At 42.1% G+C, this 22,118-nt stretch overlaps 2 protein-coding genes across 12 annotated transcripts in view; one reads left to right on the forward strand and one right to left on the reverse strand.

Annotated features, from left to right (window-relative positions):
* Positions 1–169: 169 nt before the first annotated feature.
* Positions 170–17,097, forward strand: LOC140282705 (serine/threonine-protein phosphatase 6 regulatory subunit 2-like). 2 transcript variants are annotated; one of them, XM_072377246.1, is made up of 24 exons: positions 170–586; positions 3,022–3,191; positions 3,897–4,151; positions 5,610–5,796; positions 5,917–6,054; positions 6,163–6,228; positions 6,393–6,505; positions 6,740–6,853; positions 6,988–7,114; positions 7,344–7,496; positions 8,112–8,336; positions 8,451–8,515; positions 8,714–8,829; positions 8,930–9,015; positions 9,827–9,907; positions 9,995–10,092; positions 10,230–10,287; positions 10,664–10,791; positions 10,904–11,028; positions 11,121–11,265; positions 11,402–11,484; positions 11,588–11,774; positions 12,924–13,028; positions 13,572–17,097. In XM_072377246.1, the coding sequence occupies exons 3-24, from the start codon at positions 3,925–3,927 to the stop codon at positions 13,618–13,620; spliced, it is 2,676 nt and encodes an 891-aa protein (XP_072233347.1). In that variant the 5' UTR covers positions 170–586; positions 3,022–3,191; positions 3,897–3,924; the 3' UTR covers positions 13,621–17,097. The 2 variants fall into 2 exon arrangements, with proteins under 2 accessions (XP_072233347.1, XP_072233348.1); XM_072377247.1 differs by having other exon boundaries at positions 11,591–11,774.
* The window catches only part of sbf1 (SET binding factor 1), a 50,398-nt gene continuing 45,207 nt past the window's right edge, over positions 16,928–22,118 (reverse strand). For all 10 annotated transcript variants that reach the window (XM_072377238.1, XM_072377235.1, XM_072377236.1 and 7 more), the window contains 7 exons: positions 21,545–21,671; positions 21,329–21,459; positions 20,842–21,186; positions 20,370–20,575; positions 20,079–20,166; positions 19,818–19,949; positions 16,928–19,371 (listed from right to left, as the gene is read on the reverse strand). In XM_072377238.1, the coding sequence (XP_072233339.1) occupies positions 19,273–19,371; positions 19,818–19,949; positions 20,079–20,166; positions 20,370–20,575; positions 20,842–21,186; positions 21,329–21,459; positions 21,545–21,671 (1,128 nt within the window). In that variant the 3' untranslated portion in view covers positions 16,928–19,272. The remainder of the gene's footprint in view (positions 19,372–19,817; positions 19,950–20,078; positions 20,167–20,369; positions 20,576–20,841; positions 21,187–21,328; positions 21,460–21,544; positions 21,672–22,118) is intronic.

Below are 22,118 nucleotides of genomic sequence, written 5' to 3' on the forward strand. Positions count from 1 at the left end.
GGTTTTAAAATAAAAAAAAATATGTTAAGCCCCATACAATTCGACCTTTAACTTCATCGAATATATACTGTAGCCCAATTCTGTAATCTAAAATATTTTTGCAAAGCTTAGAGCACTAGTGTCTGAAGTCCATGCACGTCCCCGTGTACGTCTCTTGCGCGCTCTTGTAACCATGTCGCCATTTTGATTCGAAAATTATGACTGAGTTTTTCCTGCTTTGCATGCTAAACTTGAACCCGCGTTTGAATTACTTTGTGCGTGAGTACGAATCGTACCCTCTATATTTGTAGTAACGAGTAACTCTATGAATGCAAAGTAGCAAGTAATGCGGGGAAACAGTTAATCTGATAGTCCCCAAAGCCACATTTGACTAACGTTAGCCAAGTTGAGCTAGCTAGCAGTAGCCTGTCGCAGACTGACCCCTTCTTCAAAACAAATCACTATTCGCTCACGGGCTATGTTAGCCAACACAGCTAGCTTGTAGTTAGCTCGGTAGCTAGTGACTTAATAGCTGACTGCTTGACGACAAACTCTACTAAAAAATCTAGCAGAAAGGGAAGGAATTGCTGCGGACTTTGAACCAAAGGTAAGTTTTTATCAGATAGACCACCATGAGCAGCAGAAACGATCTAATGTTAACTCAGTTACTGCATCGACAAAGTTGAACCTAAGTTGGACAGCTATTTAAGTTCGCTAACTCCGATCAACACACGTTAACTGTCCGTGGCTAATTAGCTTACATGCTAATCAGCGAAAAGGAGGAACTAAAGTTGTCGTTAGCTTAGTTGTTTGCTAACTTCTCAACTTAATGCCTAAAAACCTCTTGTCGACGTCTATCAAAAAATAATGTTCGTCAGTTGGTTGGTTTGCTTTATGAATTTGTATACCTGTTAAGATTACATAGCGCTGTGTAACGTAACATAATCGCTGTTAGAGTCGGGAACATAACATTTAAGAGTCGGTGCCATCGAAATAGCCACAATCCATTTCCCCCTCTTACACGAGCCATATAATCCTGCATAGTTTTTCAAATTGTCGTTACTGTTTTTCAACAAATAAGGAAACGGTCAGTGGTATTCGCTGTAGACGTTTGGAGTTGACTGAGGCCAGCAGCAACGCAGTCTTTGCTGATATGTAAGAATCAAGCACACAGTCCGGGTTGTGACTAATTTATAGTTGAATTTGAAAGTGGGTTGTGTGTTTTAATATAGTTCCGATCGTCGTGTACTATGATTTTCCTTGTCTTGTTTGCAAGTGGTTCCCTAGTTGAGTTGAAGTAAACAGAAATCCGAGCTCCTACAGCAAGTCAGTTGATGTGCATTTCATGCCAAGGCTATGGAAGGTCAGTTTACATTTATTTAACTGCACACCCGCGTATCTCTCATTGTTGGAAACTGAAGAAAGAGACCCAGTATAGTTACAGTGAACGTTATGAAGTGTGGATGCACATATGCACATTTTCCCTGTGATTGTTCTCTCTAAAGTACAATCTCTATCTTTAGCTTACACATAAAAACAGTTGAAACATTCTGCCTTTAGGTGAAGCAGTGTCTTGAAGCTAAGATAATCTTTGCTGTGGACTGAAGAAAACCCAAAAATATATATTTTTTTTATTGAGGTGTTCCAAAGCAAAGCAAAGTAAAATCAGTGACCATTGTTCTCAGCAAGACCTTTTTGAATATTTTGTTTTACATCAAACTGTGTATCAAACATTAGTTACAGATCTAGACCACGCATTTTACAACCTCTGATTATCTTAGTGCAAGTAGGCAACAGAGGGATGGGTAAAACTAGCCTTTGTTTGTCTTCTGAAGTGCACTGTTGCAGATCATTTAGTAGGGTCTGTCACAAGGTTTCCAGCGCAAAATGATACCTATTCAATTTCTATCTGTTGCAATTAATTGTACATTCAACAAGTGGAGGAGAGTACCCGCAAACATTTAGGTGGAATTCCGTTTCGCTTAATTTTACTGTTTTTTAGCTTGCTTAATTACAGCCTGCTTTGGCTCGCAACATCCTCATGTGTGCCCTTTGTGCACTATTGTTCCTCTTTTCATCGTCTGTGATATGTGCCAGTAGACTGTTTTTGTTGAGGTTGCCTCTGGTGGGTTCTATTTTGGATGTAAAGTCAAGCATTTGCTTTCCTGCTCGGTGTCCACAGGGAGTGCTCCACGGGTTATTATTGCACTTGTGTACTCTGTAAATGTATGCCAGATGGACGCTGCTGCCCCTGCTGCTGCATGTGCAAGGAACGGTCCTCGTAAGGGGAAAAAAGGAAAAGAAAAAAAAGGAGGAAGCACTTTGATTTCCTCCTTCAGTTTTACTTTCATGATCATCAGTTGATCAACAGTTGTTAGCATGTTGCTTGGAGAGATATGTTAGCTTTGACAAAGTCGGCTGATACAATGGTTTCTTCCCTCGTGTTTTAAGCTTTTAAGATGAATTGCCAAAGTAATTGCACATGGAAAAACTAACCAGATAAAATCGCTTTGTGAGAAACAAAGCATCAAAGCTGTTTTCCATGATTTTAGATTAATTTTCCATTCATTATTATCTTAAAGTGGGCATGTAAAAGCCTCTGTTGTGTTGCCGAAGCCAGAGAAGGAGAAGTTGATCAAATCTTGTTTGGCAGTTGTTCAAATAAAAAGTGATGAATATGTGCTGTAAACAATCAGTAAACCTGCCTGACTTTTTAATGTCAGTGTCGAAAAATATTTCATTGTTTCTTGGACATTTTCCAGGCTGAATACTGATGCATTATGAAGTTATATTTATGATTTTGGCCGAGCAAGGCGAATGCATATTTTCATATCGCCAACTTTGAGCTTACTCATGATGAAAATTAGAAAACTTCATAGAGGTGCAAAACGTCAGCTGCCTATCACTCAATGGTTTCTTTTAGAAGTGCCTTAATTATTATTGGCAGTATTTGTATTAAGTTTGCGCAGATGTGAAGTTCTGTCTGAATTAGATGCTAACAGAAATCTTGTCAATTAACAGTAAAGCTTTAATTTTGTGCAGGTTATGGTGAGCCCCTCAACATCTCATCTCCTAAAGAGGCCTGCGTTTTAAGAGGAGACCCATGCTGATAAATGCCAGGCCTCGCCACACTCTCTGTTGTCTGCACAAACACAAATGCCTGCCTGCCCGTGGGGGAGGTCTGATTAAAGATATCCACATTTCATCCACTGGTATGTGTGAGCACTTAACTATGGAGTTTCTGTTTTTTTTTTTTAGTGTTTTTTTTGTAATTTTACAGAAGATGATCCAGCTGTTCTGCTTATTTTGAAGAAAGTGATTCCTCCGGTACTCCTACAGTTCTCCTATTTCCATTAAATGTCCGTTTTATTTTCTATAGAGCAGCACAATTACTGTGTGACTGACATTGGCTTCACATTACTTCACCACACCCAGTGTCAGCCTTGTCTAAGTTAGTCTTTCTCTTATGATAAGGTTTGCTTTTGTTGGCCTTAATCTGCAAATATGCCCAAAACATTGGCTCTTTTTTCACAGCTTCAAATGCACAATCTCCTCTGTGGTGCATGTGTTGTTGCTTCTTGAGCAGCATCTTATGAAAAATGTAGTGAAGTCTGTATGATGTGCCCTACATCAATGCAGCAGGCTGTGATACTGAACATTAATGCACTCAGACAATGCTGTAATGTTTCTGCTTCTGTTTCTGTTAACAGTGTCTTTTGGAATTAAATTATATAAGTAGTAGTGCAGTGTTCATTCTTTAGCTTTCACACTTGTTTGTTTACGTCAGTTTCTCTCCGCTGCTTCCTTCCCACCTACACTTCCACTCCTTCCCATTGTTTTGGCCACTGCTGGGCTATTTCATCCATCTCCGTTTTCCTTTTTTGTCCCTCCCTTCACACACTTGTCCCACGGCTCAGGGCTGTGTCCCCCATCCCAGCGGCCACCATGTTTTGGAAGTTTGACCTGCACACCACCTCCCACATTGACCAGCTGCTGGACAGGGAGGACGTGACGCTGCGGGAGCTGATGGAGGAGGATGATGTCCTGCAGGAGTGCAAGGCCCAAAACCGTCGGCTGCTGCTCTTTCTCTCCCAGGACCACTGTATGCAAGAGCTGGTCAGCCTCATAACCACAGAGCCACCTGCTGACCTGGAGGAGAGGAGTCGCTTCAAGTGAGACCTGATGCTGACACTCAGATCTTTATAGTAAATATTGTGTGGTTAGAAACAGAATATCCTGTTTATACGTTGCTACAATATTAAATGTAGAAAGATTAAATTTTTAAAAGTACAATAATGCTATTTTGGCAACTGGAACGTGCTTCACATCCAAAAATAATCTACGTAGAAAAAAATAGAAGTAGGAAATGTTTGAAAACAAACAAGTTCATTAACTGTAGAAATGTTGATTACATCTCAAAAGCATTACATTGTTTAAAGGGTCACTAGTTCACTTTCTTGCAACAGCTGATACTGTGATTTCTTACTAACAATACTGATACTTTGTTTCTGCAATAATGTTGCATCTTATAGAATTAAATGTGATTTAATGCTAAAAGCATTACTCTTTCATAGCTTTTTCAATATCTAGCTGGTAACCATTTTTAATTTTTTTTTGCTTTTGTGGTCACAGTCACAAGTTTAGTTTAAAACACTAAGAAACTTTTTTACTTTAGTTGACATGAGTCGCGTGATATGAGTAACTTGATTACAAAAATGTCCACCTGTGCACTTCTTTCGCTTATTATACACCGACGTGTTCTGCTCGAAACTAGAGCCATCAACACTTTACAGCTTTCATTGTGAAACCAAATTAGATTACCACAGCAGCACACAGTCAATAATACATCTCAGCAGAAAGCACCCGTTTTACACACACAGTCCACAGAGTGGGCCAAACGCAAGGCAACGTTTCAGGTTAACCATTAAATGTATAAAGACAAACCGTCACAAACTGCATGCTTGTTGAGATGGACACTAGTAAAGAACTTAGCTGAGACTTGGACTGGGCAATATAGCTACTTTTCCATTTCTGTCCCCTAAGAAAAGCAACTTGGGTTAGTTGTGTTGGACAAATAGTGGCTACATTTGATTGATATGTAGCTAGAATTGTCCCACTGCTGCAAGCACTCTTGTCATATTTTTCCTCGTCTCTTATCTGTGCCCATCGGAGCACTTTTAAGCCGTTAATGTGAACACAGAAGCTGCCAGAGTTTTTTTTTAAAAATTTTTAAGGTGTAGTCTTAACTGTTTTTTTTTATTATGGCCTCCAGTTCTGACTCAGCCTCCTGGCTGATAACAGAAACCAAAAGTAAAGGTGTATCTAAGAGGTTTTTATTATTAAATGAGTTGCAGTAAAACAGTATTAGAAAGCAGACACTGGAGGAGAGAAGCAAACAGGTGTCAACTGTGAACACTGCTTGACAATAGGTAGAAAACTATTTATTTACTATTTTATTGATTAATTAAGTGTTTCAATGTCAATTACTCGCTTAGTTGAGGCCATAATCAGTAGAATAGTTGATCACCAGCATATTTGTTTGCTGCAGCCCTACTTTTTATTTTTAATTTGCCTAAGCCTGTGAGTTGCACAGAGACATCTTCTCATCTTCATCCTCTTCTTCTTGTAAGGTTTCCCAATATTGCTTGTGAGCTCCTGACCTCAGATGTGTCCATCATAAATGACAAGCTTGGCGCCGATGAGTCTCTCCTCGAGATGCTCTACCACTTCCTGGAGCAGGACCCGCCGCTCAACCCTCTACTGGCCAGCTTCTTCAGCAAAACCATTGGCAATCTCATTGCCAGGAAAACCGAACAGGTAAAGCAAAAACCATTCCTCGGTAAATGAACACATTTGTGCAAAAGAACAACTTCAGATCTATCTTTAACTGTTAAGTTTTACAATTACAAAACATTTAGATACTATGTATTTTTCCAGGTGATTACCTTTCTAAAGAAAAAAGAAGGCTTTATCAGTCTGGTGCTCAAACACATTGACGCCTCTGCCATGATGGACCTGCTGCTTCGCCTCATCAGTTGTGTGGAACCTGCCTCTTTGAGGCAGGAGGTCCTGCATGTAAGCATCTAAATATGTGTTCCCTGTCTCTGGGTAAACACTAGCCATTAAAAAGCACTTAGAAATAAAATATCTTATGATTTCATCTTTGTTTTGTTTTTACTGCAGTGGCTGAATGAGGAACGGTTGGTACAGAGACTCACGGAGCTCATCCATACTGGCAAAGATGAAGAGGTGAGTGAGAGTGAAGCTGGCTGGGAATTCATCCACCTCAGTGCTGTCTCGATGCTCTTTTTGTTGTCTCAACGAAGCTATCCTTTTGTTATTGCTCTAGTGAAACTGAAATAATGCTTCTGCTAACTGAGGGTTTCCTGATTTAATTTTGTTTTCTTTTTCAGAGACAATCAAACGCGTCTCAAACGCTTTGTGACATCATCCGCCTTAGTCGAGACCAGGCCAATCAAATGCAGGAAAATGTGGAGTCTGACCCGCTATTGGCTGTGTTGGAGTCGTAAGTTTCCAGTACCCTCTGATTTTCACACAAGGTCAAGAAGAGGAATTCTAGACCCGCAAACCCTACAATGGACACGTTTTTGACATGATATTATTTTCTGTAGGGAACTGTACATTAACATGTTTTTGATTGCCAGAACCTGTTTTTGATTTTGAGCATGTTTGAGTTTTAACTCCTGCAACAGTCTTGTGTTGCTGGCTTTTTACTTTTGCCCGTACCTGTGTTTTTCAGGCAGGACAGTGTAGCAGGGCTTCTCAAAAACATGTTCGAGGGGGAGAGGAGTGAGGCCTCTGTCGTTAACGGAACTCAAGTGCTACTTACCTTATTGGAGACCAGAAGGTCTGGGTGAGTTTTTTTTAAACGGTGCATTTTTCTAGTTTAAAAACTATGTAAGTAAAATGAATATTGGTACCTGGTTCTGTTCCATCATGAAGAATGCCGTGACTGAATGGTTGCATTCATTTGCTTGTGTCTGCCAGGTTGGAAGGGTTGATGGATCTGTATTCTCAGGGTTATGAAAGGTCTTACACTGTCAACAGCAGTATTTTAAATGCCATTGAGCCCCATTTAAAGGACTTCCAGCAGCTTCTTCTGGATCCCCCCAAGGTAATACCCTGGATGTAGTACAAAGCTCATAGATATATTTTAAAGCAGACAGACTATCGTTTGAAAAATACTGAAGCATTATATTGTTACTGCCCTCCTCCATCCCTACTCCCCATTGTTTTCCACATTGTTGTCCATCTGTTATTGGTGTTGTGTTATTTGAACGCAAGATGTTGCGTATATTTATCCAAACAACTTTTTTGACAGCACAAATGTGTTTCCTTCACAGAAAAGTGCAATATTGACGACCGTTGGCGTTCTAGAGCAGCCACTGGGAAACGCCCGCCTTCATGTGGCCCGGCTGGTGGCAGCCCTGCTGCAGACCAGTGCTCCCAGTATCTGCCAGGAGCTCTGTAATCTTGCCACTATGGACCTACTACTGGTAGGCTAAACTTGACTCGACGCGCTGCTTCATCGCTTCTTTTTCTTTCTTGTCGTTGTCTCACACAGCGAGTGGGATTCTGAGTTGAATCGAGAGGATGTTTAGGTCTGATTGTGCTTGTGTTGCATATGTTGTTTAGTTGTGCAAAATTTGCACAAGGCTTGTCATGAGGCAGGGAGGCACTGAAGCCTTTATTACACCATCTGACCAAAGGGCAGTGGGTTTGGCTTCTGTGGAGCAGGTTCTGCATTTCAGTGGACAGGGAATCAGAGGCTCCACTGTTGTGCTAGTTAAACAATGTGGCTACACTGCACAGGTCCTCTCTGGCTCTGACATTAACATCAGAATTCTTTCAAATAGTTGTATTGGAGGGGCATAGAAAGTAAATATCAGCTTGTCTCACCATACAGGTAGAAAGCATACAGCACTTTTTCCAGCAGTTATTTTCTTACTTTCAAATGTCTGCATTAGCTCCTCTGTGTTTTCTGGTACTATATAGTACTATAAGTATACTATATACTTGTAAAAAGTACCTTTTAACAGTGATCCATCTTGACATACACGCCCTCTTTTGCAGCATGTTACTGACTTTGACTTGCATCTCTTTTTGTGCAGGATCTGTTCTTTAAATACTCCTGGAATAATTTTTTGCACTTCCAAGTGGAGCTGTGTGTGGCAGCTATCCTGAACCATCCCTCCTCAGAGGAGCGGCCCAGCCCTGGCCTCCAGAACCAAGATGGGAACCCTGAAGCGTCCAACTCTGAGGTGCAGGGGGAGGAAGTGGAAACAGGCAGAGCCAGTGACCCACAGACCTCTATCCACGATGCCCTTGTGGCACACGTGAGTGAATTAAGTAGCTTCATATCTCAAAATTGTCAAAACTATACGCTTTAAATAAAAAGAGAAAAAAGAAGAGAGAATTTTCTCATTTTGTGTTTGTGTTGAACCCTTCAGCTCTTCCAGAAGTGTCGGCTGGTTCAGAGGATCCTTGACGCCTGGGAAGAGAATGATAAAATACAGTGAGGACCTCTTCGTGTGATTGTTTTAGTTTGTGCTTAATGTATTTGTAATGAATCGTATATGAAACTTGTGAGTTTTATTATTTATACAGATTAGATCATGCAACATTAGTGCAATACAGATTTGTGATGACAGAAATGAAGTTGTGGTGTTGCTGTCATTTTGGTAAGGGCTAAGTGTGTAACTGTGAATTTCAGGGCTGAGGGTGGCACCAGGAGAGGCAACATGGGTCATCTGACCAGAATTGCCAACATGGTGGTACAGAACCTGGAGAAAGGACCAGTACAGGCCCAGATCACAAACCTCATCAAAGGTAATAATGTCCTATAGTATCTGCGATGCCACATCAGTTTCCATTTGAACTGAAATGACAGTTAAGATTAATATCCCTGTTTGGGTTCAATCTATGGCAGAGCTGCCGGAAGACTGCAGAGGTCGCTGGGAGAGCTTTGTGGACGAGACCTTGAGAGAAACTAACAGGAGGAACACAGTTGAGCTGGTGAAACATTTATCTGCCAAACTTACTATTTCCCATGAATGAATTGCAAGCCTTAAACTTCTGCTCATTTCATCCTCTTTTCTCCTCTTGAAGCCCTCCGTGGTCTACAGTAGTTGAGGTAGCAGCAGGACAGGATCATGCAGGCCAGCACAGTGTCAGGGCAGCCATAACCAACCTCTCAGCAAATTGGATTTTTCACGTCAAAATACCCATTTAATAAATCTGAAAATCCAAGAAACAAAAGCCACAAGTGTCTTAAATATGTAAGCAACATTAGAGGCCCCCGAAAACATTTTTGCAGATGCCAGTGTTGCAGCATCTCCTCAGTGCGGACGGACAGGATTTGTTGTCTGCTGGTTTGTTTTTGTTTAACTGCACCTGGCATGATTGCAGATCCCAGATGGGAATTTACACAGCAAAGAACCCTCTAAACCTGAGGCTCAGTGATAACGTATGTTAGTTATCACAGTGCTTAGAAGGACACGCATAAAATTCTGGAACACCATTTAAATCTTCTGTTTTGGTGACGACAGACACAAGTTAGCTCTCGTCTCTTTTAGACAAGACAATTCCCCAATTTCTTTTACTTTCCACATATTTAATAAGACGCAAAATTAGGATAAAGAACAGGAGGCATAGTTTGAAGTTAACGACTGCAGTTTTAAGTCCAGGGTCAGTTTCCCATTGTACCTATTTGTTAATTTTCCTTTTGTCGTAACTTTCTCCGCACTGTCTTTCCTAATGTGTGTTCAATTTGATTTCACCGGGGATCCATAATAAACCGAGCACTCCTCTGCACTGTGTTCTGCAGGTAAGCACCCACAACATGCACTCATCCAGCGAGGATGACGACATGGAGAGCCCCTTCCCCAACGATCTGTCTCTTCAACAGGTAAAAATCACCCCCTGAATAACAAACGGGTGCGAGTTTAGATGGCGGTGCCCGTAACGATTGTCACCTTCCATTTGGTCTTCCCAGGCGTTCTCAGACTATCAGATCCAACAGATGACTGCCAACTTCGTGGATCTGTTCGGGTTCAATGACGAGGAGTTCAGCGAGCATGATGAAAATATCAAGTAAGTTCGAAAAGGTTTTTTCACAGTGGATCGTGTCTTCAAGTTTTAACAACTGCATTTTGTAAATCATCTATAAAACAGCTGCGAGATTCCAAACTGATTTTAATGCTCTGCATTGTGGGGTTTTTTCTCCTTAGTGCCACATTTGACAGAATTGCCGAAATAAACTTCAATCTCGATGCTGATGATAATAGTGTAAGTGTTCTATATGTTTAAGCATTTTTACTTTGATTTCTTACTTTCAAAATGTATGAAAATCATTTTCTTTCGCTGTTGTCAGTGTTGATGTAACGCCAATAATATTGTTGATCTTTGCAGAAGTTGCGTGTATTGTCGCACTGTTACATCTATTTGCTGAATCACTTATGGCTGTTTCCTGCAAAAGTTCTGAGAATTCTATGAAATCCTTTCTATGAATTTCAATGAAACGCAGAGCAATTTCTGAGCTCTTAATGTGATATTTAGGGTGCTTCCAAACCTTATATTGTGTCGTGCGTCGACATGTTTTCTGTCCATGACGCACTGCCACAGTAAAAGATGTCATTCGGCTTAATTTGTTTGTTTTCCACAGGCCAATGCGGCTGCTTTTGAAGCGTGCTGTAAAGAGAGGATACACCAGTTTGATGATACTGAGGAGGAGGAGGACATTTGGGAGGAGAAGGAGATCAACTATGCAACACAAGCTAAATCCAGAACAAGGTGAACTTGATATTTTCCCCATTGCAGTTTTTTTTCCTTCTTTGTATTCCACATATATTGCTCTCTAATCCTTTATTTTTGTCCCAACTTGTTTTCATTGGTACCCTTTCAGGTTTGGGGTCTCTCAAACCTCAGAGGGAAGCTCCAGAAACAGCATGGAAAATGGAGGCCGGGAGAGGGATCGTGGGTCTGAATCTGATGAGGATGAAGATTCTGAGCAGAACACGTCAGATACAGGTAAAACTGACAGCAGCTTCCCTTGAAACGCTGCAAATTGCTGTAAGCTTAGCTCCGTAATGAGCTTTTGTCTTTTCTCTTTTTGTCTCCAGGTCCTGGCTGGACAGCGAATTTCAGGGACTCAGGAGGGACCGTTGCATCCCAAACCCCAGACGGGTGGGAGAGCTCACGTGGGAGCGAAGCAGACACACAGCAGACAGGCTGGGCCAACTTCACAGAGTTCCAGCCTTTTACCGGGTAAGAAACAAACCGTATAATCAGTTTTATACGTATGTTTTGTACTGCTCCTGAATGAGGAGATGAGAAAACCACACAATTAGAAACGATGCATCAGTCTTAGCTGCCAATTGTATTTTCCTTCTGTTTACTACAGTACAGAGACTGATCCCAGGTGCAGCTCTCCTGTAGACGGCGCTGATGCTGATAAACAAGCCAAACAAAACCACGAGAACAGTGGTGAGTATTCACGTCCATTTTCACCTGGCTTTAAACTGAGCTCCAACCATCTTGACTGGGGTTTGTAATATATATATATATATTATCTGTCTGTATGTATCAGCAGATGTTAGTGCCTCCGCTGGTGCTTCGCCAGCGGGAGAAGGAAGGAAGGTTCCACTTGTGGCCTCAGACAGCGGCTCCTCCGGGGAATCCGACAACGAGGACACCGACAAAAACGCCGGGGCTCCTCCTGCTGCAGCGATCGCCTCGGAAACGGCCCCCAGCAACAAGACAGCTGACCTCAAAAGGTTGGCATCTTTTAACTGAAAATCCCAGCAGCGCTTTGTCCTCACAGACAGCGTAGTTGCATGTGCTCTGGTGTTCTGTCTTGAGTTTACACAAGCACTCAACAGGAGATCAGGAACACCACTGAGCTGCGATTAGCTGGCTCAGTAACTGCAGTGAGGAGCTTAAAAAGCAGAAAAATAGAAGCTGAATGGTAGTTCCTTTTGTTGACCAGTCCACTGCAGCCATATAGAGAAAGCGGGTGTGTGTGTTTCTGTGTGTGCATGTATATATAAACAGCTATATTTAAAACATAATTACCACATTGATGTAATTACAGTCTGGAGTGGGATTTGAAATTACTGGATGCATTCAGTTTTGCTTTTCTAAGGAAAGTACATCTCTGTTACTCTGACAAAACTTCAGCTTAAACTGAGATTCACAAATTCAGAGGGATAACTGGAATTTAGTAATTTGACTGAGACAATTAGCTTCTGTTACGCTGTGCTACTGCAAGTAATACAGAAAGACAGTTAGGTTACTAATTAGAAGTAAAATAGCTTATTGTGTATGTGTTTATCTACAGAAATAAAGATAAAATAACTTGTACTGTGTATTCACAATCATCTGACCCAGTTTTCACATGAGAATTGGCACCTGGAAGTATTTAGTTAATTTTCAGTGAAAGACTGGTGAGCACGGGGCTGTTGCCCGGGCAGGTTGTAGTACTATGGGCGCCGCAGTCCCACACAGTCGAGTGGAGAGCACGCCGTTTCGCCCCCCCCCTTGGATTAAATACATTCGTCTTTTGAGGGGGCAGAGCCAGCTTTTTCATGGAGCTGACAAATGAACACAATGTATTTTGTGTATTTAATAAGAAATGACAAAGTAAAGTGTAATCTCTGCAACGGTGGCGTCACCCGAACCGCATTTACAGGCCCATAAAAGGGGAGCCCATCGGAGGATTTTTGTCGGCGGCCATCTTGTTGTGCGGTCTTGTTTTTGTGTTTCAGACCAAAGGCAGGCAGGAAGATGCGGAGCGCAGAGCGGCAATAACTTCCAGTCTCAAATTGCACCGATGCATCCATTTTGTCCAGTACTCAGTATTTTGTTTCACTGTTTATTGATGAGTTCACTAACTGCAAGCTGTGCTCTTTGGTTGTTTCCTGCAGTGAGGAGAGTCCCGTATCTCTGGAGAAACTTTCTCTGTCAGATCCTCCAACAGCTTCAGAGCAGCCTGCTGAGGACTCGCCTGTAAACACTCAGACTGATAGGAAGTAAGTGTGCATGGGTCCAATCTGCATTAAAAACTGCCATTTCGGTCCTCGTAAATTCAAATGCAGATTGTGATTAAAAAGGTTGTGGACAGGGTCCATCTCGTTAAGTTTGTAGGAATATGTGAGGCGTTACTTTGCGGATACATTTCTGCTAAGAATTTTGATGCATAATGATTTGAAGTTCCCAAACATTAGGTGCAACTGAGCTCGAACATTTGCTGATGTATTAAAGAAGTTGACATTTTAAGTAAGGAACAAAGAACAGAAGTGAAACGCCACAGCAGTTTGTTGTGGTTGCCTCGGGACGGGCTTTCCTCTGGTGACAGCGACTTTTTCACTCCACCTTTACGCGCCCATAAATAGATCTGATCTCCGACCCTGTCAGATGTCAGAAGTTGTTCTGAGAGCCTGAATGAAGAAGAGATCAGTTCAATATAAACTGTTCCCTGATACTCCTGTTTACAGACATGAAAATGAACAGTTAGTGCGATAGGACCAAGATCTCCTCGGGCTCTGTTTTGAGAGTGTTTCTCTGCCTCACAGAGAGGAAACGCCAGCGGCTCAGGAGGTGTCGGTCAACGGGCCGGTGTGAGGAAGAACGGACGCAGAAAACCCATCAGTGACGGCGCCGCAGGCTGTCGGCCTTCTCCCAGAGCGGCTCCCCTCAACGACCTCACTGCAACTACGGTGTTTTTACCGAATCACTCTGCCATGTTATTGGACCCGGACACTGCCAATCAACACCAATAATAAGGTGGCAGAACTTTTAAAGAGAAAAAGAAAAAAGAAAAGAAAAAGAAAGGAGAGAAAAAAAACAACAGACAGAAAGGAGAGAAGAATTGTCTTCAAAGCCTTTTTTTTTTTTTTTCTCTTCCAATGTTGCACATAATTACGTGCGGTTTTAATGTAGCAGCAGTCTTTGAAATGACAGAATCCGAGGGGTAACATCGTGTTTGTTGTTTTATTTTTTAATGTCCTGAAAGATTTTTCTCCTCCTCCTCCCCATTGATAGGGATTTTACACGGTCACCCCTGAATGGATAGCACAGGCTAACTTTTAACAATGCCTCAACAATAAATACCTTTCTTTTTTTTGGAAACTTTTTTTTCTCTCTTCAAGCTTAAGAAAAAGCACTTATGCAGCCATTTACTGTACATTATAGCACAATGTAAGTGTTCATCTGCTGGCTGTTTTATCTGTCCTCTCTCACCCAGATCAGGACTTTTACCCTGTTTTTTTTCCCTCCCTCTCTCCTTTTTTTTTTTCTTTCTTTGTTGCTGTTGATAAAAACATACCTTGTTGCCGGGACACCGCCAGGTCTGAATGGATGAGGGAGGGGACAGGTCGATGAACCAGAGCTCTAATAGTATTACTGTCTTTTGCTCATGTGCAATAATGTCAATGCCATTTTTATTTAAAAATGAACTTTTTTTTTTTCTTCTTTTTTATTTTTAAAAAGAAATCAGTCCAGCCTTGGATAAAGTTTATGGGCAAAACAAATTTGGAAATAATTACAAGCTGACTTCTCTGATTTTACCTTATTTTAAAAAAAAAAAAAAAAAGATAAAGGGTTTTTTTTTCTTCCTTTTTAATGCATGTATAACCGGTTCTCTGTTGACCTAGCTAGTGAGCTAAGACCTTCTGATTGTAATGACTTTTAAGTTCTTACTGCTATCCCCTGGAATCAACCAAACATTATCTACCTATATACAAATATTATCTCCATTTAAAAGTAATTTTACAAGCAATTTTGAGATTACTATTGTTGTCTGTTCCTTTTCTTTTTTTTCCTCCATCAAGCACTTACTCACAGGGCATGAGCGGTATCTGGTAAGAGTGACGCTGTACGTTATTTTATTTTTATTTTGTTTCCCCCCTTTTTTTTCTTTTTTTTTCTTTGTTTTTAATGTTTTATTTCCTAACCAGCAGGTTTGGGGAGCAGGAGTGTTGGGAGGTCTGGGTTCTGCAGAGCTCCAGGCCTCTTTGGTGTACTTATTCAAATCATATTGACAGCGATCGGGTTCTACGATCATTGTTTGGAAAAAAAAAAACGAAAAAAACAACCAAAAAAAAAACCCATTGAAATTAAAAGTGTCTGGTTTTACCACATTAGTACCGAAAGTTTTCCTCTGCAGTTCTGATTGATGTCTTTTCGCCGGCTGACGGGGACGCTGCTTACCTCTGCGGGTGTTTTCAGTTCTTCCAGCTGATCTATGCACACAGAATGATGATGGCGGATGTCACTTGTCATGCAGGTGTGTCTTATCAGTCAGTGAGCGACATGTCAGTCAAACATGAGAAGGGGCTCTACCATAACGTCAGTTAGCTACAGAGCAGCGGGAGATGTCGTTAAAACGTGTCGCTGTCGGTAAGCTTTATGCTCCAAGCTCTGAGGGATGTAATGGAACGCTTAAGTTCTGTGTGTTGGGTAAAGTATCCTAAAATGTGTATAAGATCATGTTTTAGGGCTTAGAATACAAACTCTTTATATTATGATTGCACAGTGGACGTGAAAGTCAGTTTAAAAGACTTTGAACCTAGTGGACATGGCAAGTATGTCTCAGCCTATATGTCCCTGCCTTTAAGCAGTGTCCTTGAATGCGCCACCATAGACAGTTGCCCACCTGGTAATTTGGTGGTCTGCAAGCTAAAGTGTAACAAGACGAGGACTCAGTTTAATTAATTTTGAGTAATCATACACCAACAATAAATTACAAGAAATCAGTTATTTCATGGAAAACGTTATGAAAATGAACATTACACATCTGACACGAGGGGGCATCTAAACCCCACAGTTTATTTTGGATTCTAAAAACTATATTGACATGATTGACAACATAACCCGGCTCAGGTATTTTCTAAGAAGAAAAAAAGAAGAAGAACCAACAAATAAATAAAAAGGATTATGGTCATATCCTTGCGGTTAATGTAGCCGTTTTTTCTGTAGTAGTAGAGTTACTACGGAGAGATGAGTAAACCTGAACGAAAAGGTGATTCGTGGCTGACGAATCACGGGTGTTCCCACAGCCGGGTTCTCGCTGATTTCTGCGGTCGCTTTTGAACGCAGCTGAAATTGATTTGAAGGCGCAAGCAATCTGAAACATAACCGCGTGCAAATCATTATCAACAGCTCCGTTTGAATTTTGGTCCCCTGAGCTCCGACAGACCCGTCTCGATGTTTTAAAAGGCAACAAAGCAGTCACACTGCACGGTGGCATTAAACTATTAGGACATCACTCTGCTTGTTAAGACAGTATATATCCAGCTGCTGTCGGGGAAATCTTGTCTTGGGACATTAACTGTAAAATTTGTAAATAAAACTGGTTTATTGGTAAGTGTTAATTGAGAAGAAGGTTTATCAGAACGGGACTGAAGTACTTTGAATTGTTTTACATCAGAGCTCGTGGGTAAATGATTCAGTTGCAGGGCAGCTCACTGACTTTCCATTCAGCTTCTAAAAAAAAGGCAGCTTTTGTCCTCAAGCTAAAAAAATAAAAATAAATTAGAGTTTTGGTTGAAGACGTCACAAAAATATATATATTTGACTACATCTTGGACTAAACTGGTGAGCAGTTTCACTGTTTTCTGACATTTTAGACGAAAATAAATTTTAATGACGTTGAAGCGTACTATTGGGTGTATCGGTACACAGTGACGTCACTTATTTCTACAATTAAGAGATGCAAACACACAAAAAATCTTTGAACCACAAACAGCACTTCATTTTTAGCAGTTTATCACTCTGTTCCAGAAACCCAAATGAATCTTTCGGTACATTTACTTCCCTTTATTTTGTCGCTGCCGATGATGGAACCACACGGAGCGTGTTAACCCAACACCACACCAGTCAGCAGAACCCAGCAATGGGAATAAAATGGAAAAAAAATATTTAAAAAAACTTCATGTCTGACATTTATTTCGATTGAAATCTACATCCAGAACATCCCACCGCAGTTGGTGAGCAACTCGGTAAAATCCAACCAGTCTTTAAAAAAAAAAAAAAAAAAAGCAGCCCACTAACACACCAGTTCCACTGTTGCATGCACAGTTTGTGTAACATAAGGACAACTGCGTTTTTAAAAATAATAATAAAACAACAAAACATTGAGGGTTTACTTGTACGTTTACCAAAAAAAACAAAAACCAAAAGCATTAGTCACATTAATACAGAAATAAACAAATGGCACATTGAATTCCTAATTTAAAAATAAAGTGGTGCTTGAGGAACTCTTTACTGAGGAGACAAGTTAAATAAATTACTACCATAAATGTTACATACAAATCTGGAGTAGTATATACAAAGGAGTTATTAGACACAAAAAAAGAAAAAAAAATCTACAATTTCAACTTTTAAGTTCAAAGACAGCAGTAGAACTGTATTTTACATAGCAGGGGTTACGCTAACAATGCGGGTCAGAGTGGTTCTGTGTGTGTATGTGGAGGTGCAGTCTGACAAATCATTGTCATTAAACCGATGACCTGTTGCTTAAAACATTCCTGGTAACCATACTGTTCCTCCATGTCTAACAGGTGTAGACTCGTCTACAAACAAGTGCTAATGATGCAGCTAAAAAAGGTACTCGCTAGTCTCCCTCCATCAGTTTCGCCTCTGAGGACAAGAGGATATTATGAAAGTATGAAGATATGTGACCAGAACTCTGACACGTGAGCTACTTTAATGGAAAATTTGGGTATCTTTCATCCTAGCTGTTATGCTCATGGTTTTGTGTCTAAAGGATTCAGCTAAGGGCCCCTCAGAGAGTGTATCCCTTCCGCCTCGCCACAGCCAAAGCTAGTTTTATTGTTTTATTCTGTTTTATTTCAGTTGGACAACCAGACAAATAAGGGTGTTGGGAAGCTTCCATTTCCCTTCACATGCTGTATTCCTTTTGTAGAAGTCGGAGATCAGTGAGTGCAAATTTAGCTGGCCTCAAAGTCATAGCAGGCACGATAAAAAAGAACAATACCCAGGTAAAAAAAATTCACCAGAATTTTCCTTTAACAAACATCCTGTTTCCAATGCACGTGCACTGCATCGCGTCTATATCCATCACTAAATGCCGCCTCTGATGCATCCCACGATAATCCCACTGTTCATTAGTACCCCTCATCTAAATCTCCCACCTAACCGACCTCCGATAGATTGTTTTGAAGACGTCGCTACAAAATAAATCCCTCCTTTTTCCTTCGGCATCCCTTAAAAGAAAAAAATGTGTGTCAGTAAGTGGCTAAAAGCACAGGGGTGAGGAGCAGAGTTAAGCTTAGTGAGGGAAGTTTTCGTCTACTTTGTAAACACACTCAGTGAAAGTTCACCGACACTCTCAATACCTGACGGACTCTAATCTCCCGCTGGCTCTCCTTGTTTGATCTTCACGACTGATTTATGGCTTTCACAGTAAGTCGTTGCCACCTGTGGAGGACAGCTTAATGAGCGTTTCAACTCTTTCTGGTACAAATTTCAGGTCGCAGGACAAAAATTAACTAAAAATTTAAGGAAAGAAATGAAAAGGAAATCCTTCATGAACCGTTGACGTGTGTCTGCCCCCCACCCCTGTTCCCCTGCAGCCTCAGCAACATGCACATCATACTCTAGATATACAAGTGGGCAACATCAGGCAGTGAGAGCAGACGCCCTGAGGACCGAAAGAAAGAGCGCTTGCCGTCGGTGTTTGTTCCTCAGGGCAGTTTTGGTCCATCTATCCACCAGTCGGTCTTTTAGATCCTTTTCTGGGAAGTCTAAATGAGTTCTGTACGCGGCCAGGCCGACTGCAGCTCCTCCGTCATTCCTCCTCAAAGTGTTTTAAAGGGTAATTGAGTAAAGGGTTAGTAAGACAAGGGGGGCAGGTGGTGGTTTACAGGTGGGAGGGTCTGGAAGGATCTTCATGCTTGTCCAAGCTGCAGGACGCCTCACAGAAATGCAACAACGTGCTTTAATATGCATTGGTTTTGTGCATACAGACACATAGTGGTCAGACTGTTGGGGAGGTGAGAGGCTGCAGCAACAACAGGAAGTGGTTCTTCTGGGAAAAATTTTTTTTCCTTTTTTTTTTTTTTTTTTTATAACAAAAAATGCTGAAACGTTATGACGTAAGATTATAAGTTCAACACTAGAGATCAGAACAGTGCTTAAGTGGTGAAAGGCCCCTTCTCCTTCTTTCTGCCGGGCCGGGCTAGGCCAGCAGAGATGTTCATCAGCCGCGGCAGCACTACCCATTAGTTCCTGGTGAAGAGTCCCGTTTCCTCTCTATGCATCTGACAGGCAGCTCTGAACACTGTCCATCCACAACTGAGCGTTCAGGCTGTCCTGGGCGCAGAAGTTGTACACTCGTTTGGTCGTCTTGAGCTGAAAGTTCAAAGGAAAAATTGGAATTCACGCTTTTGGCAAAGATGCACACAGATGCTGGTAAAAAGTTGATCTTCACTATGTTTTCAGGTTGTGCACGAGCTGGCTTGTGGTATCTGACCCTGCACTTCCAGACTGCCTCAGGATGAGTGTCAAGTTTCTGTTAAATTAAAACTTTTTCTGACTCAATTGATAGTACCAGAAGCCGCATGCATCCTGTTGCTTTATCAAACGCTGATTTAGGAGTAAGCTTAACACATTAAAACATGCCTAGCTGACTTGAAACTATGTTGGAAACTTTAAACTCAATAAGTAACCAAAAGCTGTCCTCTGTCTGGTCCTTCAGGGCCTTGACTGTCTGTTTCTGACTACCAGAGATGACAACCAGCTTGGAATTTTGCACAAGTGCTGCCAAGATGGAGACTTTGAAATGCATGTGAACTCACATCAAAGAAGGCTTTCTCATCAATGCTTTTCGGCGCTCCCATGGCAGACGTTCCTGCCGTGACAGACTCCACTTCGGCCAGCTCAATCACCCCTTTACACTCCTTGTCTTGTCTGGTCTCGTAGTATCTCAGCTGAGGACGAGGACATATGATTAGAAACAGCAGAAAGACAAACTGTGAAGAGTTTCTCTTAAAATGAGTTCAAGCCGTTGCAGAGTGTTGATCAGTCTCTGCTGTTTCGCTTTAAAACAAACTTCTTACCTGATGCTTGGTCTTATCCAGCACAAACCACCGCGGTTTCCATGGTTTTAGCAGCGCCCCTCTCTTGTACAGAATGCCTTCAAAACTCCTGGTGGGAGACAAGTAAAAATGTGTTTCAGATGTGTGAGACTGGCGCTTCTGAGGTGGCTGATAAACTATTTGGCCTCAGTGTTCCCCGACAGTCCTGCCTGCCGCTGATTCTTTCAGTCACAATGTGTCCCTCCTGTCACCCAGCAACAGCGCCGGGTGTCTTTATTTCAGTGAGTGTTAAAAACATTACAATTCCCAGACCTGTTTTCGCTCTCTGTGCTCTGGAACTGGCTGTAGAGCGTGCTCGTGCTCGGCCGGCCCGCCACAGGCGTGGAGGTGGCGCTGGCCTCGCAGTCCAGACCCAGGTTGATTGATGATCCGACGCCGCTCTCCTGCAGGTAGACTCCTTGAGAGCGTCGCTGGTGGCTTAGGTTGGAGGACATGAGTAGAGAGCTGGAGAATGATGGCTGTGGAGGAAGGACACACAGACGAGGATGAGTGCGGTGGCCTGCTCACTGAGAGGGACACGAGTATCAGTATGTGACGAGTGACAGTAGACCCGTCTCTTAAAATTCAAACCAATTTGCTCTTTTGGTTGTATTACTGTCAAATTGGATGGTAAAAGCAGACAAGCAGTTCTCTGAGAGATATTACCAATATCAAGCAACTCCTGGCAATTTTTTTTCCATGTGCCCAAATAAAACAATTTAAAAAAACCAAATCATTGCCTCACCTTGCTTTCCAGTTTAGTCTCAGTCCTCTGTGTGTTCTTGATTTTGTCCCACGTGTCCTTCCACTTCTCCGATGTCTGGCCGAGCTCAGCTTCCAGACTCTGCAGGTCTTGCAGCAGCTTGGTGATGGCGTCGGGCACCACCTTACTAAGGTTGTCGTAACACGGCCACACGATGACCCGCTGAGATTTCGGGGCACTTGTGTCGGGTTTCTCTGCCGCCTCCTCCGCCGCTCGCTCCTGCCGGCCCCTCAGCTCCCAGTCGTACGACGGCCCTTCAGACAGAGTTTCCTCCATGTAAAAGTCCCACACCTTCAGGTTGGAGATGAAGGTGTACGGCCGCAACACCTGGAACACACGATAAATCACTCATTTTAGCTACCAGAGTGTCTGCTTTTGTCGTCAGGACTAAAGTGACGATTAAAAACATCTTTTTCCCCTAATAGCTTCGACGATTATTGTTCAGACCAAACAGAAAAACTGCTCTCACCTCCTCGTCTTCTGGAGAGAACATGTAGTTGTAGAAGATGGGAGTTTTCTTGTTGAGTCTGTCGATGTAGTCCCACACAGACTTGCAAACCTGCGGACTTTTCCTCTCACCTTTCTCTTCGTACAGCACTCCTGCAATCATCGAGGGATCGGTGACGCAAAACTGTACCATCGTCAGCTGAATAACTCGCACCAACGCACAACAGTGTGTACTTACCCAGCTCGATGCGTTCGTAGTCCGAGTCAAGCAGGAAGGTGCGGAAGCGGTTGGACACGTAGTGGTAGGCCAGGAACTTCAGGTAGTACTGACTGAACTCAAACTCCATGGGGAACTGGAGGTGGATCTGAGGGTGCATATAAACACAGTTCAGAGCTGTCATTTAGAATGAAGAGGTTGAATGATCATACATATGTTTCCTCTTTCAGTGAACTTCATGCGAAGCAGCCAAGTTATTGTCCTCTTTTCTTTTTTAAAGACGCTTACTTATGGTGGACAGCTAAACATTCAGCAGACAGCTGGGTAGCTTCGATCCTACTTTGTGATAAGAGGGCGAATCCACGTCACTGATCAGATGAGCAGGAAATGACATCGGACCAACCGGTAAACACAAAACACATGCGCTGCATCGAAGGTACAATGTATACATAAGAAGAGGAAGGAAAGCAAAGGGCTGCCAAACTTCCTGCTCAGGAGACTTCAGTCATTTTGAAGACGAAATACACAAGCTGGCAGAGTGTGTGTGTGTGTGTGAGGATTCAATATGACTGACTCTACTTTAAAGGTCCCATTT

The sequence above is a fragment of the Leuresthes tenuis genome, unplaced genomic scaffold (genome assembly GCF_036924035.1).
Source record: "Leuresthes tenuis unplaced genomic scaffold, fLeuTen1.0.hap1 SCAF_23, whole genome shotgun sequence".
Taxonomy (NCBI): Eukaryota; Metazoa; Chordata; class Actinopteri; order Atheriniformes; family Atherinopsidae; genus Leuresthes; species Leuresthes tenuis.

Coding starts and splice junctions, on each gene's coding strand:
- LOC140282705 (XM_072377246.1), top strand. CDS start 3,925: ATGTTTTGGAAGTTTGACCTGCACACCACCTCCCACATTGACCAGCTG. Junction 8,516..8,713: donor GAAGAGAATGATAAAATACA/GTGAGGACCTCT, acceptor TGTGAATTTCAG/GGCTGAGGGTGGCACCAGGA. Junction 10,288..10,663: donor TCGATGCTGATGATAATAGT/GTAAGTGTTCTA, acceptor TGTTTTCCACAG/GCCAATGCGGCTGCTTTTGA.